General features: G+C 43.5%; 1 protein-coding gene across 1 annotated transcript in view; it reads right to left on the reverse strand.

Moving 5' to 3' along the window:
• Positions 1-15,939, reverse strand: part of ALDH9A1 (aldehyde dehydrogenase 9 family member A1) — a 191,695-nt gene that overhangs the window by 155,666 nt on the left and 20,090 nt on the right. Inside the window, exon 2 of the mRNA XM_073557997.1 lies at positions 14,674-14,862. Coding sequence (XP_073414098.1) covers positions 14,674-14,854 — 181 coding nt within the window. The 5' untranslated portion in view covers positions 14,855-14,862. The remainder of the gene's footprint in view (positions 1-14,673; positions 14,863-15,939) is intronic.

A 15,939-nucleotide genomic window follows, 5' to 3' on the forward strand; every position in this document is an offset into this window, starting at 1 on the left:
CAGCCTGATGAAGGGACATAAGCAGTCCCGAAAGCTTGCTTTGTAACAACATTCACTATTATTTGATAGCCATTAAAAGGTATCATACCCACAAGATTCTAATTTTGTTTCTCTCACTGAGAGCACTTTATATATTTTTTTCTACTGGCTAACACGGTACCAAACCACTTTTTTCATTTTACAAGAGCAAGAAGAACGGTTGAATGTACCTTTGGTATTCTGACAGCCAAATGGCGGGTCCTATTGACTGTGATCAACTTCAAGACAGAAACTGTGGACGAGGTGATCAAAGCTTGCGTGGTACTCCACAATTTTGTTATCTGCAAGGAACCCATTTTCATTGAGGACACCTCTGAAGAAACCACCTTGCAAGATTACCAGGACATTACCACTAGAAGTTCTGTGACTGTTTCAGTAATGAGGGACAATTTTGCACTATACTTTATGTCACCTCAAGGCAGAGTACACTGGCAGGATGACAGAGTGTGAAAGATTTGTGCCCTTAACCAAACTTGTGTACCTTCTGTACCAACAGTATATACCTTTGCCAACCAAAGTTGGCTATCTTGTCATGGTCTCTATTTTTAGCTTTAGGCCACAGGTGTGTACCTGGTTGTGTTTTATGCAAAGTATTTCACCTTTTAACAAAAGTTGTGTACATTGTTAGGAAATCACCAACAATAAACACAACTTTTTAGGTGAAATACTTTGCTTCAAACACAACCAGGAACACAACTGTGGCAAAAAGCTAAAATTTACCCACAGTTATATACCTGGTTTTGAATACCTTTTTACCTTTGAAATACCCTGTATTTAACCTTTTTTTTAAACATAGTTCGCCGCAGAAAGAAATGACAGACAACCATTGTAAAACGATAATTTAACTTTTATTGAAAATATTTTTTTTTGTAAAATGTTTTTAAAGTGAAAAAAACTTTTTTAATAAATGTTTTAAACCAAATGACCATTTTTATTAAAAAACACATTATAAATCTGTGTAGTGTGGGGTGGAAATACTGCTGGAGGGGCTGCGGGACACTTCGACACTGGGAGTGTGGAGAGAGGACTGGGATCGTGGTGGGGAAGGAACAATTAGAGGTGAAGGTGTGGAAAAAGCTACAGAATGGGTGGACATGTGGGAGGCAGAAGAGGTGGTGGGCGGTGGAGTGGAGGGTTGGGCAGGGACTGTAGGAGCAGATGATGGGGAAGGAGTGTGGTACGGGGAAGGAGTGTGGTACGGGGAAGGAGTGTGGTACGGGGAAGGAGTGTGGTACGGGGAAGGAGTGTGGTACGGGGAAGGAGTGTGGTACGGGGAAGGAGTGTGGTACGGGGCAGGTTGCTGGAAGTGGGGAGATGTCTGGTACTGGGGAGGTTGCTGGTATGTAATAGGAGGGGGAGGATGGAAAGTGGCTGGAGGGGGTGCAGATGTAATAGGAGGGGGAGGATGGAAAGTGGCTGGAGGGGGTGCAGGTGGAGGAACTACTGGGGTGGGAGGAGGAGGTTGGTAGGTAACGTGCTGGAGAGCACCGTGGCATGAATGCATTACATGCATCTGCTGGGTAGGAGAGAGCGTTTCCATGCACTCCACAACAGACCGGAAAAAGGTGTGGTTTGGCGAAGATCTTGCTTCTGAATGCATGGTTTGCAGAAGTGTCTTCACCTCCAGAATGCTGGAGTTGATCTGCTGAAAGCCTGCGGAGATTTGCTCTGACAAGACTTTGACAGTTCTGGAAAGATGTATTCAGATGCAAGAACTCCGGCGCATAAGTCTTTTCCTGACCCCTCTGCCGCCCAGTACCCGCAGGTGTACTAGAGGTGGCAGGGGCAGAAGGGTGGGGTAAAGGGAAAGCGATCTCCTCACCAGCAGCTTCATGTAATGTAGGCGGCCACGATGCTCCTGTGCTGGTGGATGGGACAGATGGGTCGAATGTGTGGGAAGGCTGTGAAGGTGCAGATGTACCGGGGCGGTCGAAGTGTCCCTCGGTGCCGGTCTCCTCAGGGATCGCCTCAGAAGGGTCCAATCGTGCAGGCTCCCGAGTGCTGCTCACCGTGCTGTGGAATAAAGAGAAAGAAAAACAATTAAAATAGTGACATGGCATGGCCCTGGCTGAAAAAAAATTGTTACAGCTAAACATTTTTTTTTTTCACATGTGGTGTGTAATATTTACCTTCTGGTGACCATTGTATCCTGGAGGAACGACAGGGCTCGTGCGTACTTGTACTTGCTCCTGCGTCCTCCAGATCCACTCGGGGCCCGCATCTCTTTATTGAACTCCTTCTTGAAACGATCCCTCACAGACCGCCACCGCTTCACAATTCTGTCCCCTGAAACGAGAAAGGACAAAGTGGTTAGTATACAACATCAGCGTTTCCCAAACTCCAGTCCTCATGGTTCCCAGGGGTCATGTTTTCAGGATTTCCATAGTAAATAGAAATCCTGAACACATGATCCGTGGGGACCACGACGACTGGAGTTCAGGAAACACTGGTTTACATCAAGCAACCGGTACTGTATATACTTACGCTCTTTAATCTGGGCCCGAGCATCGAGGTCCTCCCAGCGGGCCACAAGGAGCGAATAGATTTCCTCCCAGAGTCGTCGGGTAACGATCAGGTCAGCATGGCGGCGGTCAGCCATATTCCAGAGCGGCTCCCTTTCTCTGACGAGATCGATAAGGTGGTCAACATCAATTCCTCCATCCTCACTGTCTGAGTCGGGAGCACGCTGTGAAGGCTGTTTAAGTAAAATAGAAAAATAGCAAAAATTAGTCACCACACTTAAGACATGAAATAAAAAGTGTACCAAAATGTCACCTAAATATTATACTTACACGCTGGTGACCGCCGCGTTGCTGTCGCCGACGACCCTGGGAGGCACTGCGAGGACCTCTTGGCCGAGCACCAGATTGGGAAGACTAGAGAAGAAAACAAAAAATGTTATGTCTTTGGATGTAGGCATTTGTTTGCTGTGTGTGGTCTGCAGAACATTGTTTTCTATGTGTTGTGTGTAGTGTGATGTTGTGTTTCTGCGTTTGATGCAAAAAACTTACCAATTGTGAGCCCACTCCAGGTGTCTGTCCACCCCTTCCTTCCTTCTTCTGGGAGCTCCTCTTCATCTTGTGATTCCTGTTTTGAAATAAAAGGCAATGAATAGACATATATTACAGAGATGATGGATTTTGGAAATAAAAACTTACCGTCAAATGCTGACGATGCGAGGGAGGGCTCCCAGAAGAAGATGTGCTGTCCTCACTCCATGGCTGTGGGTGGTGCTGTTGCTGCTGCCAGTGCATCTCTTGGGCGGCTGTTGAATAAAGAGAAATAAAGGGCCAATGAATATCTTGATATTCCATGGCCCTAGTTTTGAGGAATGGGGGATTTGATAATTACCGTCTCTCATCTGCTGCTGGACTCCCCTCCCGTTGTTCAGCATGCTGCTCCATTTGGGGTGGTGGTGGTGCTGCAGTGGTCTCCTGCCTTCTCCTGCGCCTGGTTGCTGTCTTGGGTGGCATGTTGGGTGTGGCTGAGGGTCCCACTGTCATGCTTTTATATATGTGTCTTGTGGGCAGAGCTACTGAGCATGCTCAGACCCAAAAAACCGGATCCGGCCACCGGATTCGGCTATCGCCGGATCCGGCGCATTGCGGCGCTCATAGGCTTTCATTGTGTGAAAAAGCCGGACACGCCGGATCCGGCTTTTTCGCCGGAGACAAAAAACGTTACAGTAGCCGTTTTTTCCAGACGCCGGATTGCGACACATTGCCGGATCCGGCGAAAACCGGATGAAACGCATGGCCATCCGGCCCGATCCGGCACAAATGCAAGTCAATGGGGGGGGGGGAAACCGGATCCGGCATTGCATTTCGCCGGATCTGTTTTTTGTCAAAAGTGCCGGATCGTGCCTGACGGCGAAAACCTGATGTGTGAAAGAGGCCTTAGTGACAGCCTCCCAGCGACAGCAGCACACACCCATGGTTACTCGTGTCCCCAATGAAGCAATAAAGAAAGACCCAAAATACAAAAAAAAAAAAAAAAAAAAAAAAAAGTTGGTGTGGGTGCATTGTCCTTTGTGTCTCTGCTACACACCGCCAAATATAATTGTCCCCACTGTGGCACTATTGTGATCCTTAATCTGCTATATATTGTGTACATACAGCTCTGGCAAAAATTAAGAGACCACCACATGAAAACCCTGTCATGGGCAGCCCATTCTCCAGACCTGAACCCCACTGAAAACCTCTGGAATGTAATCAAGAGGAAGATGGATAGTCACAAGCCAGCAAACAAAGAACTGCTTACATTTTTGCAGCAGAAACAATGTGAAAGATTGGTGGCAAGCATGCCAAGACACATGAAAGCCGTTTTTAAAAATCATGGTCATTCTGCAAAATAGCCTTAGTTAAAACATTAGTATTGTTGCTTCTAAGTGATTATGAACTTTCTCCTTTTCCAGAAAAAAAAAAATAAAGGAAATTTATTGCTTGGAAATTCGGAGACATGTTGTCAGGAGTTTGTAAACTAAAACAACAATTTACATTTTACTCAAAAATATACTTATAACGAGAAAAATCAGACAAACTGAACATTTGGAAGTGGTCTCTTAATTTTTGCCAGAGCTGTATATAGCAGACACTTTTTACATTATGGACCTCTTTCTTTTCATCATGTGGCAATCTACCCTTGTATTCACCGTCTTACTTTGTGATTATACATTACTTTGTATATTTTATGGGTGTCCCTTTTACTTGTTGTACGTTCACCTCATTGCCTCCATCCGTGATTTTGGTTCTTTTCCTCTGTGTCACAAGTCTGGTCTATCCATGCATATGCAATACCTATTCTTTAGGCCACTAGCCTTTTCCTTATAGCTTGTAGTGCATTAACTCTGGAGCAACTTCCAAAGGGAAGCTGCCTCGAGAACAGTCAGGTCACATCTTTTAAAACAGCTTTTTCATCTTTAACCCCTTACCTACAATTGACGTAATATTCCGTCCATGTGACCCTGGACCTAATTACCATGGACGGAATATTACGTCACCGCGATCAGCGGCGCCCACGTGGTGAGCGCCGCTGATCGCGGCCGAGTGTCAGCTAATTATCATAGCTGACACCCGCACAATGTGTCAGGGGTGGTCACGGACCGCCCCCGACACGTTAACCCCTTGCACACCACAATCAAACACGATCGCGGTGTACCGGGGGTTAAAGGGAAGCATCGGCAGGGAGGGGGCTCCCTCCGTGCTTCCCTGAGCCCCCCACGGCAGCGCAATGTGCAGCGCTGCTGCGGGGGACTCCTTTCCTGCAGGTCCCCGGATCCAAGATGGCGACGGGGACCTCCGGGGGCCTGCAGGAAGCTGGCTTCCTCAGTGCCTGCAAAGCGCAGGCATGAGGAAGCCTGTGCAGTGCCTGTGACAGATCGCTGATCTGTCACAGTGATCTGTGATGTGACAGATCAGCGATCTGTCACAGGACAGTTATGTCCCCCCTTTTTTACTTTATAACATTGTAATAAAAAAAAAAAAAAAAAAATGTAAAAATAATTAAAAAAAAAAAAAAAAAAATTCCCCAATTTCATTTTTTGGAAATAAAAACAAAAAAAAAAAAAAAAAACACAATAAAAAGTACACATATTTGGTATCGCCGCGTCCGTAACAACCCGCCCTATTAAAACTGTCCCAATAGTTAAGCCCTTAAGCGAACCCCTTAAAAAATAAAAATAAAAAAACGAAGCAAAAAATAATGATTTATCATACCGCCGAACAAAAAGTGCAATAACGCGCGATCAAAAAGACGCATATAAATATCCATGGTACCGCTGAAAACGTCATCTTGTCCCGCAAAAAACGAGCCGCCATACAGCGTCATCAGCGAAAAAATAAAAAAAGTTATAGCTCGCAGAATAAAGTGATGCAAAAATAATTATTTTTTATATAAAATTGTTTTCATTGCATAAAAGCGCCAAAACATAAAAAAACGACCTAAATGAGGTATTGCTGTAACCGTGCTGACCCGAAGAATAAAAACCGCCTTATAAATTTTACCGCACCCGGAACGGCGTAAACGCACCACCCAAAAGAAATTCATGAAACGCTGGTTTTTGTAAATTCTGCGTCCCAAAAAACGAAATAAAAAGCGATCAAAAAATGTCACATGCCCGAACATGATACCAATAAAAGCGTCAACTCGTCCCGCAAAAAATAAGACCTCACATGACTCAGTGGGACAAAATATGGAAAAATTATAGCTCTCAATATATGGTGATGCAAAAACTATTTTTACAATAAAAAGCGTCTTTTAGCGTGCGACAGCCGCCATACATAAAAACCGCCATAAATAGTAAATCAAACCCCCCGTTATCACCCCCTTAGTTAGGGAAAAATAATAAAAATTAAAAAAAATGTATTTATTTCTATTTTCCCATTAGGGTTAGGGCTAGGGTTAGAATTGGGGGTTTCCACTATTTGCGCACATCAGGTGCTCTCCAAACGCAACATGGCGTCTGATCTCAATTCCAGCTAATTCTGCGTTGAAAAAGTCAAATGGTGCTCCTTCCCTTCCAAGCTCTGCCATGCGCCCAAACAGTGGTTTACCCCCTCATATGGGGTATCAGCCTACTCAGGACAATTTGCAAAACAACTTTTGGGGTCCTATTTCTCCTGCTGCCCTTAGGAAAATAAAAATTTGGAGGCAAAAATATCATTTTTGTGGAAAAAAAAAATTTTTTTTATTTTCACGCCTGGGCGTTATAAACTTCTGTGAAGCACTTGGGGGTTCAAAGTTCTCACCACACATTTAGATAAGTTCCTTGGGGGGGGGGGGGGGTCTAGTTTCCAAAATGGTGTCATTTTTGGGGGGTTTCCACTGTTTTGGTACATCAGGGGCTTTCCAAACGCGACATGGTGTCCGATCTCAATTCCAGCCAAAAAAGTCAAAATGGCGCTGCTTCCCTTCCGTGCTCTGCCATGTGCCCAAATAGTCATTTACCCCCACATATGGGGTATCAGCGTACTCAGGACAAATTGCACAATAACTTTTAGGGTCATGTTAACCTTGGGAAAATAAAAATTGGGGGTGAAAAGATCATTTTTGTGGAAAAAATATGATTTTTTAGTTGTACCGCTGTACATTATAAACTTCTGTGAAGCCCTTGTGGGTTCAAAGTTCTCACCACATATCTAGATAAGTTCCTTAGGGGGTCTAGTTTCAAAAATGGGGTCACTTGTGGGGGGTTTCCACTGTTTAGGTACATCAGGGGCTCTCCAAACGCGACATGGCGTCCGATCAGAATTCCAGCCAATTTTGCATTGTAAGAGTCAAACGGCGCTCCTTCCCTTCTGAGCTCTGCCATGCGCCGAAACAGTGGTTCCCCCCCACATATCAGGTATCAGCGTGCTCAGGACAAATTGCACAATAATTTTTGCAGTCCAAATTTCTCCTGTTACACTTGGTAAAATAAAAAAAAATTGAACCTGAATTAATTTTTTTTGTGAAAAAAAGTTAAATGTTAATTTTTTTTAAATATTCAAAAAATTCCTGTGAAGCACCTGAAGGGTTAATAAACTCCTTGAATGTGGTTTTAAGCACCTTAAGGGGTGCACTTTTTAGAATGGTGTCACTTTTGGGTATTTTCTATCATATAGCCCCCTCAAAGTGGCTTCAAATGTGATGTGGTCCGTAAAAATAAAATGGTGTTGCAAAAATGAGAGATCGCTGGTCAACTTTTAACCCTTATATCTTACTAACAAATAAAAATTTTGGCTCCAAAATTGTGCTGATGTAAAGTAAACATGTGGGAAATGTTACTTATTAACTTTTTTGTGTGCCGTATCTCTGTGATTTAAGGGCATAAAAATTCAAAGTTGGAAAATTGCGGAATTTTCAAAATTTTCGCCAAATTTCCGTTTTTTTCACAAATAAACGCAAGTTATATGAATGAAATTTTACCACTAACATGAAGTACAATATGTCACGAGAAAACAATGTCAGAATCACCAGGATCCATGGAAGCGTTTCAGAGTTATTACCTCATAAAAGGGACAGTGGTCAGAATTGTAAAAAGGACTTAACATATTAATAAGTTGTTTTTAAATATAAATGCATATGTTCATTCTTTTTAGTGTTTAACACTATTTCAGGTGAGTTACAGAGCACTCACTCCCGCCACAAAAATATATTGTATGCACATATCCTTAGATTTTCATTTAGCAAAACATTTTGTATGGCATGAGAAGGAGTCAGAATTGGGTAGAGCCATGATCCTGGTAACTAAATCACATTGTTAGAAGCAGGGCTGTGGAGTCAGTAAGCCTGGCTCATGTTTAAGTGATAGTCAGGCTATGTACCCACGTATGCAGAAAAAACAAAAACAGACTCCTTACCAGGAAAAACGTGCTTTTTTTTTTTTACAGGAACATCCTCCTGCTCATAGAATAGTTAGAAATGCAGATTTTTCCACGAAATTAATCAGCATGCTGTGTTTTTTACCGCAATGCATTTTTTCGCGGGGAAAAAAAACATATCAATATGCACAAAAAGTGCGGAATTCATTAAAATGAATGGGATGCTTCTTGTAAGCGTTTTTGCCAGTAAAAACACTTACGTGGGTACACAGCCTTACCATAGTAAAATAGTAACATCAGGCTTTTAATCACCATTATGATACAATAATCAAGCTATTTAGACAAGTTGTATTCCAATAAGTATAGTTTTAGAACACAAAAAAAAAAAAAATATAACACCTTAAATTGTAATTTTGCAATGCAGTTCCATATATACTCTTGTACAAGCAGAGTTTTTCAGCACTTTTTTGTGCTGAAGAAGCCCCGTTGGGCTTATACTCAAATGAGTGTCACAGAAGACGAAGGTGGAGCAGCGGGTCACAGGAGGAAAGAGCCGGCACCTATGGCTAAAGACTGTGCCCACTGCTAAAGAGAAATGAATATTCACTACACTGGCGGTGAATATTAATGTCTCTTTAATAGTGGGCTCAGTAGTTGCAGCCGCCTAGCGATCACGTGTGTGCAATACTTAAGGGAATGAATATTCACCGCCATCCATGCTCATAGGCGTGGAGGGCAGCAAATAATAATAATCTTTATTTTTATATAGCGCTAATATTCTGCAGCGCTTTTACAGTTTGCATACATTATCATCACGGTCCCCGATGGGGATCACAATCTAAATTCCCTATCAGTATATCTTTGGAATGTGGGAGGAAACCCACGCAAACACAGGGAGAACATACAAACTCAATGTAGATGTTGTCCTTGGTGGGATTCGAACCCAGGACTCCATCGCTGCAAGGCTGCAGTACTAACCACTGAGCCACCGTGCTGACCATACTTGGGTAGTTATTTATTTCAATGGCTTCCATGTAATGCTACTTATTTCCTATAGAGACTGCATAGTGAACATGCCTGGCTCAGTACAATTGAGCTAGGAAGATCAAAGCTTTGCTTAAAGTAGTGTAAGGCTGTGTGCCCACGATGCGTTTTGTTAAGAGTTTCCGAAGCGTTTGTGCCGGATCAGACGCTGCAGAAATGCTTAAAAGATGCATCAAATTAATTAGCATGCGTTTTTTGGCTTTTTGTGCCAATGCATGCTTTTTTAACCGTTCAGGAATCGCTTAGCGGCTAAAAACGCGGCATGCTCATTAATTCCCGCATTGCTCAGCGTTTTTAGCCATCCCCAATGTTCCCAGAAATTGAGTGTCAAAATCGTGTCAAAAAACACGCAAGAAACGCGTGGAGAAAGACGCGCGTTTTCTGGGAAAGGGGATCCTTTTCCTGAGCATTTAAAAACGCTAGTGTGGGCACATAGCCTAAAGGTAATTGCCCCAGAGTCCTCGCTGGTCCTGATCACTGGTGAGTCTTCCTGTTTGACAGCTCACCAGCGATCATGTAGCGATGCACCAGCGATCCTGACAAGGTCGTATCGTTGTGGGGATCGCTGGTGCATCGTTTAGTGTAACAGGACCCTTTTCTTATAACCCATTGATAAGCCCCGTGTCTTCATGCAGCAGCATTATATGGCGACCATTCCCTGAGACTCTATTATGTTGACCTATGCTATGCAGAAAAATGAAGGGTCAAGCAGATTTTCCAGTTTTTTTTTTTTTTCCCAAAGACATTCTGATAGGGAATTTAGATTATGAGCCCCATCAGGGACAGTGATGATAATGTGTGCAAACTGTAAATATGTACAGTATGTATACCGGAATATGTTAGCACTATATAAAAATTAAGATTATTATTAAGATAAGTAATGACAAATTCATCAATCCCACCAAAATAGAATGTGATAATAAAGGGCGTTTGAGTGAAGGATTCCTGCTCTTATGATTCAGTAGAAAACCCCTTTATTAAATCTGAGCAACATTTTTATCTTGCCACTTCCCTACATAAAATATAATGGAACATAAGATCAGTAAAAATGCTAATCTCTTAATAGTGTGGTGCAAGGCATCTGCAAACAGCTCCACTGGACTCCTGCCAGATTGCACAATTTCTATTGCACAAACCCATGTGTTTATATAACCTCAAATAGGAATCTCTGGTTTAGTACAGAAAGTTAAATTTGTTTTTACTTAAGGGAAACTTACAGACTACAAAAGAAAAACAAGCTAAAACAGAAAACCGAAAAACTCTGAGGCTATGTGCACACGGTGCGGATCTCCAGCGTTTCTGGCCCTGCGGGTCCGCAGCAGTTTCTGCTGCGTTGTACAGTACCATAGTTTTCAATGGTAAATCCCAAAACACTGTGCACATGCTGTGGATTTTTCCACGCGGATTTGCTGAGGGTTACAATCCGCAGCATGTCAATTCTTTGCGCGGATTCTGCTGCGGTTTCACACCTTATCCATTGTGAGGTGTGAAACCACAGGCTAATCCGCAGGCAAACTGCAGGTATTTTGACCTGTGGATTTTTCAAAATCCGCAGCACTTCCAACTACGTGTGCACATAGCCTAAAGCAGACAAATATACGGTATCTGTTCACACCAGACAAAAAAAAAACAAAAAAAAAAAAAAAAAAACACACGACAATCCACTTAACCCATAACTAGAGTTGAGCAACTATGTTCGGAAACGATAGCCGAATCTGAGTTTGCCATATTCATGGTGTATTGGTACCCTATTTGTGCTGAATTTATGTTGATTGAATATGTTCAGAACCATTCATTTATACTCCTAATGACTCCAATAATGTTCGGCAAATATTGCAAATGCAATATTCGCCACCTATCGTAATCCAAACAGGATTTTGAAAAATTTGCCTGACTATCCATAACCACATATGTGGGCATGCAGGAATTTGAAGCGTATATCCATCCATCAACCCTTTTATATAATCTATCGGCTGCTGCATTCCCAAGTAACTAAGGTTTTCATCAATGTGAAAGTGAGGTATTCAGTGCATTTCCCGAGCCTCTGCCTTTTGACGTTGTTTCCCCTCAAGACAGCCATCTTTGATCAGGGGCCAGGCAAAAAAAAAAAAAAAAAAAAAAAAAAAAAACCACACACACAACAGTTGGCTGTCAATTAACCTTAAGAGGCTAGTACTGGCCTTGAAACAACGTTGGGAGGCAGAGGCTGAGAAAGTGCTCTGTCACACCCAGAGTACTAAAGCTTAGTTCCCACGATGAGTTTTTCAGGTTGTTGAGTTTTTGCACCAATTATTTAAATTACCGTATATACTTGAGTATAAGTCGATCCGAGTATAAGTCGACCCCCCTTATTTTGCCACAAAAAACTGGGAGAACTTATTGACTCGAGTATAAGTCTAGGGTGGGAAATGCTCCATAGATTATTCCCCCATATGGTGTCCCCAGAAGAAGCTCCATAGATTATGCCCCCCATATGCTGCCCCCATAAGAAGCTCCATAGATTATTCCCCCATATGCTGCCCCCATGCTGCTGCTGCATGTAAAAATAAAAAAATGACATACTCACCTCTCCATCGCTGGGTGTCAGATTCTCACCTGTCCTGCGTCCATGGCTGCTCACTGCTATCTGCCACGTCATCAGTCAGTGACGTTCAGACTGCAGGGGATGCGGCGCACACTAACCACGTCACCGCGCCCTCTGCTGTCTGAAGTCACTGACCAATGACAGACAGCAGCAAGCAGCCATGGACGCAGGACAGGTGAGTATCGCTATACTTACCCGTCCTGACGTTGTGTCTTGAGCCCCCAGCTTCTCCGCGCTCTCTCTTCCGGCCTTCAGCGGTCATGTGGTACCGCTCATTAAAACTCATGAATATGCACATATTCATGAGTTTTAATGAGCGGCACCACGTGACCGCTGAAGGCAGGAAAAGAGAGCACGGGGAGAAGCTGGGGGCTCAAGACACAGCGTCAGGACGGGTAAGTATGACCTGACCCCCCCGCTCCCCCTCCCCCTCCGACCCCCCGGTGTATATGACTCCAATATAAAAGACGAGAGGGGGACTTTCAGCCCAATTTTTTGGGCTGAAAATCTCGACTTATATTCGAGTATATACGGTATGTCGCTTGCAGGAAATCATTGCATTTGTGTGCGTTTTTTGGTTCTGTTGTGTGTCATGCTTTAACTAAAGCCGCTTCTGGTTTTATGCTTTCACACAATATTAATGAAAGTCATGTGTAGATTACAGGTTTTTTTTTTTGTTTTTGTGTGTTTCCGCAGGTACGTCTTTTTACCTTCGGACTTTCTGCAACTAACCCAAGTCTAGTACAGAAAACTAGGCATACCAGCAAGAGAAATTGGCATGTTGTGTATCTGAAACGCATACCGCCAGTCAGGTTACGCAGCGTTCATTAGAAGCACAGTAAGCAGGAGATTTATAGAAATGGATGGATCTGTAAGATGCTGCATTTTTGATGCACTGAAAATAGGCAGCAATCAAAAATACACCAAAAGCTCAAGGTGGGAATGTAGCCTTAGGGTGTGTGCACACGCTGCGGATTCTGCTGCGGATTAGCCTGCTGTTTTGCCCTGCGGTTTATCATCTCTACAATGGAGCAGATGGTAAACTGCAGCGGAATCCGCAGAAAGAATTGACATGTCAATTCTTTCTGCGTATTAGAAACCGCAGCAAATCCGCACCGTCTGCACTGCGGTTTCCATTTCCCATAGGATATAATGGTACTGTAAAACCGCTGCAGATCCGCACCCTTAATGTCTCATCTGCATGTGAATGAAGACACTATATACTGAGCAATATAGCTACAGAAAACATAACAGGTGTCTATGGATTTACATTTCAAAGACCTGCATGCCCATAGATGCACTTTGGGGTGAAGAGTGATCATCCTGACATTCCCTTTAATGAAAATTATCAGCTTTGAGTACCACCTGCACATCAGCCTTCATCTCAATTAGACGCTGTGGGCTCTGGAAAGGAAAGAGTCAAAACAAGATTCCAGTTACAGAGCCTTCTGTCCAATATTCAACTCTGATAATCTCCAAATCAGAGCTTAGAGGGAACAGTGCCAGACCCCACAGCAGCTACAAAGGTTAGGTAGGGCGCTATTCACATCCATGATAATATCTACTTTGCTTTTAGGCTGCCAAAAAAGTGCAATATGCAGAACAGAGGTGATGAAGCTGACATGACACTAAAGGGGACATTTTAAAACTGCTGATGTCGGTGTAAAGATTCTGTAACCCAAAACACAATAAGCGCAGGCCAAATACATCATTATTTGTTGCAAGCTTGACTGCTTTGAAAACACATTTACCACAAGCTGTGGTGTCCCTAAAGAATCACAGAATGATAGAATTGGAAGGAACCTCCTGGCTCATCTGGTCCAACCCCCTGCTACATCATCCCAGACAGGTGTCTGTCCAGCCTCTGCTTGAAGACTTCTATTGAAGGAGAACTCACCACCTCTCATGGCAGCCTGTTCCACTCATTGACCACCCTTGCTGTCAATATGTTTTTTCTAATATCTAATCTGTGTCTCCTCCCATTTAGTTTCATCCAATTGCTACTAGTCTTTCCTTGTGCAAATGAGAATAAAGATGATCCTTCTACAATGTGACAGCCCTTGAGATGTGTAGACAGCTATTAAGTCTCCTCTCAGTCTTCTTTTTTGCAAACTAAGCATTCCGAAGTCCTGTAACCGTTCATCATAGGACATGGTTTGCAGACCAGTCACCATTCTGGTCGCTCTTCTCTGAACTTGCTCCATCTTGTTGATGTCTTTTTTAAAATGTGGTATCCAAAACTGGACACAGTATTCCAGATGAGGTCTGACCAAAGAGGAGTAGAGGAGGATAATGACTTCACGGGATCTAGACTGTGTTCTTCTGTTAATACATCCCAGAATTGTATTTGCCTTTTTTGCTGCTGCATCACACTGTTCACTCATGTTTAGTTTTTGATCTATTAGTATACCCAAGTATTTTTCACATGTGCTGTTGCTTAGCACTATTCCTCCCATTCTGTACATGCCATTTTAATAATTATTGCCAAGATGTAGTACTTTGCTTTTCAACAGGGAAAAATGCATTCTGTTAGTTGCTGCCCACTGCTCCAGTTTATTTTCTTCTCTAGTATTAGCTATCCCTCCTAACTTTGTGTCATCAGCAAATTTAATCAGTGTACCTTCAATTCCTTAATCTAAATCATTCGTAAATCAGTGTACACAATATAGCAGTGGATACAGTAGATGAACGCTAACCCCTGCTTACCTGTGGAGGGCTCATAGGCTTCATCTTGCCCTACAGAGTCCACAGGCTGCACCCTACCGCCTGCTCGATAATTCAGGGGCTGAGAGTTTTGGAAGGTCCCCGTGCTGAGAGTGCGGTTCATGGTCACTTGTAGTTTTTGAATCAGAAAGCGAACAATAGGAGCAGCTCCAATAAATTTCATTCAGTAGCCTAAAGAATGAATACACAACAAAAATGGAGATTAAGTGCTACAAAAAAATTGAAATATAATATATGGAAAAAACAAAAAAAAAACATGCAGTTACCACACTTACCAGGAAAGTATGCAGGGTCTGTAAGAATTTATACCTGGCAACGGGTCTAGGGGAACACACCCTTTGCCACATGACAGGTTATCATAGATCTCTAGTGTTTGCTTACACAAGTTAATTGCTTATAATTTAGATTTAGATATATCTCCAACTGCAGAACACTGTAGTGTTTGATATATTCACACTGCGAGACTAGGAATCTGGCGCCTGCAAAACACGCAGGCGTGATAGCCTGATGTCAGATCCCGGGCAGCACGCACTGCACATGGCCGAGAACTGTTGGCACAGCGCAGTCGCCCGACGGCATGTAACTCCAACAGCATCACTAGAAGGAGGAGGTGGCGCAGGGACGCAACAGGGGGATGATGGACGGATAGGAGGCGTCGCACAGACAAAACACAGGGGCATGATGGACGGCTGGGAGGCGGCTGATACAGGGGAACTCACCATACCTATGGGACTCAATACAGGTATGGGGACCTATTTATAAAAGTCAATATCTTGGCGTCACTGGTGATCAGAAACAGAAGAGCCACCTTCACAGAATGCAGCCTTAGTTCTGCTGAAGGTGGCTCTTTTAGTTAAAAACGCCCTGGGGGGGGGGGGGGGGGGGGTGACCGATTCCCTTTCAACACTTTTTTTTTTACACTTTTGCCATGCTTCAATAGTCTCCATAGGAGGCTAGAAGCTGGCACAACTCAATTGGCTCAGCTACATAGAAGCGATGAGCAGATCGCCTCTATATGGGATCATACTCACTTGCGAGAGACTCGTATGATGCGAGAGCGCATGAAAACCTGGCACTGCCACCGGCACTCAGACCAGCGCGTGCGGCCACATGTATTTCTATGTCGCCGCACGCTCTGGTCCAAGTGCCAGGTTTTCATGTGAGAGACTCGCACGAGAAGTATGAGCCCTATAGCTGAATTACTGACTTGCTATGAGCGCCGACCACTTGGTGGCGCTCATAGCAATT

Source organism: Dendrobates tinctorius, unplaced genomic scaffold (genome assembly GCF_039654945.1).
Source record: "Dendrobates tinctorius isolate UK_male_01 unplaced genomic scaffold, ASM3965494v1 ptg000012l, whole genome shotgun sequence".
NCBI classification, from domain to species: Eukaryota; Metazoa; Chordata; class Amphibia; order Anura; family Dendrobatidae; genus Dendrobates; species Dendrobates tinctorius.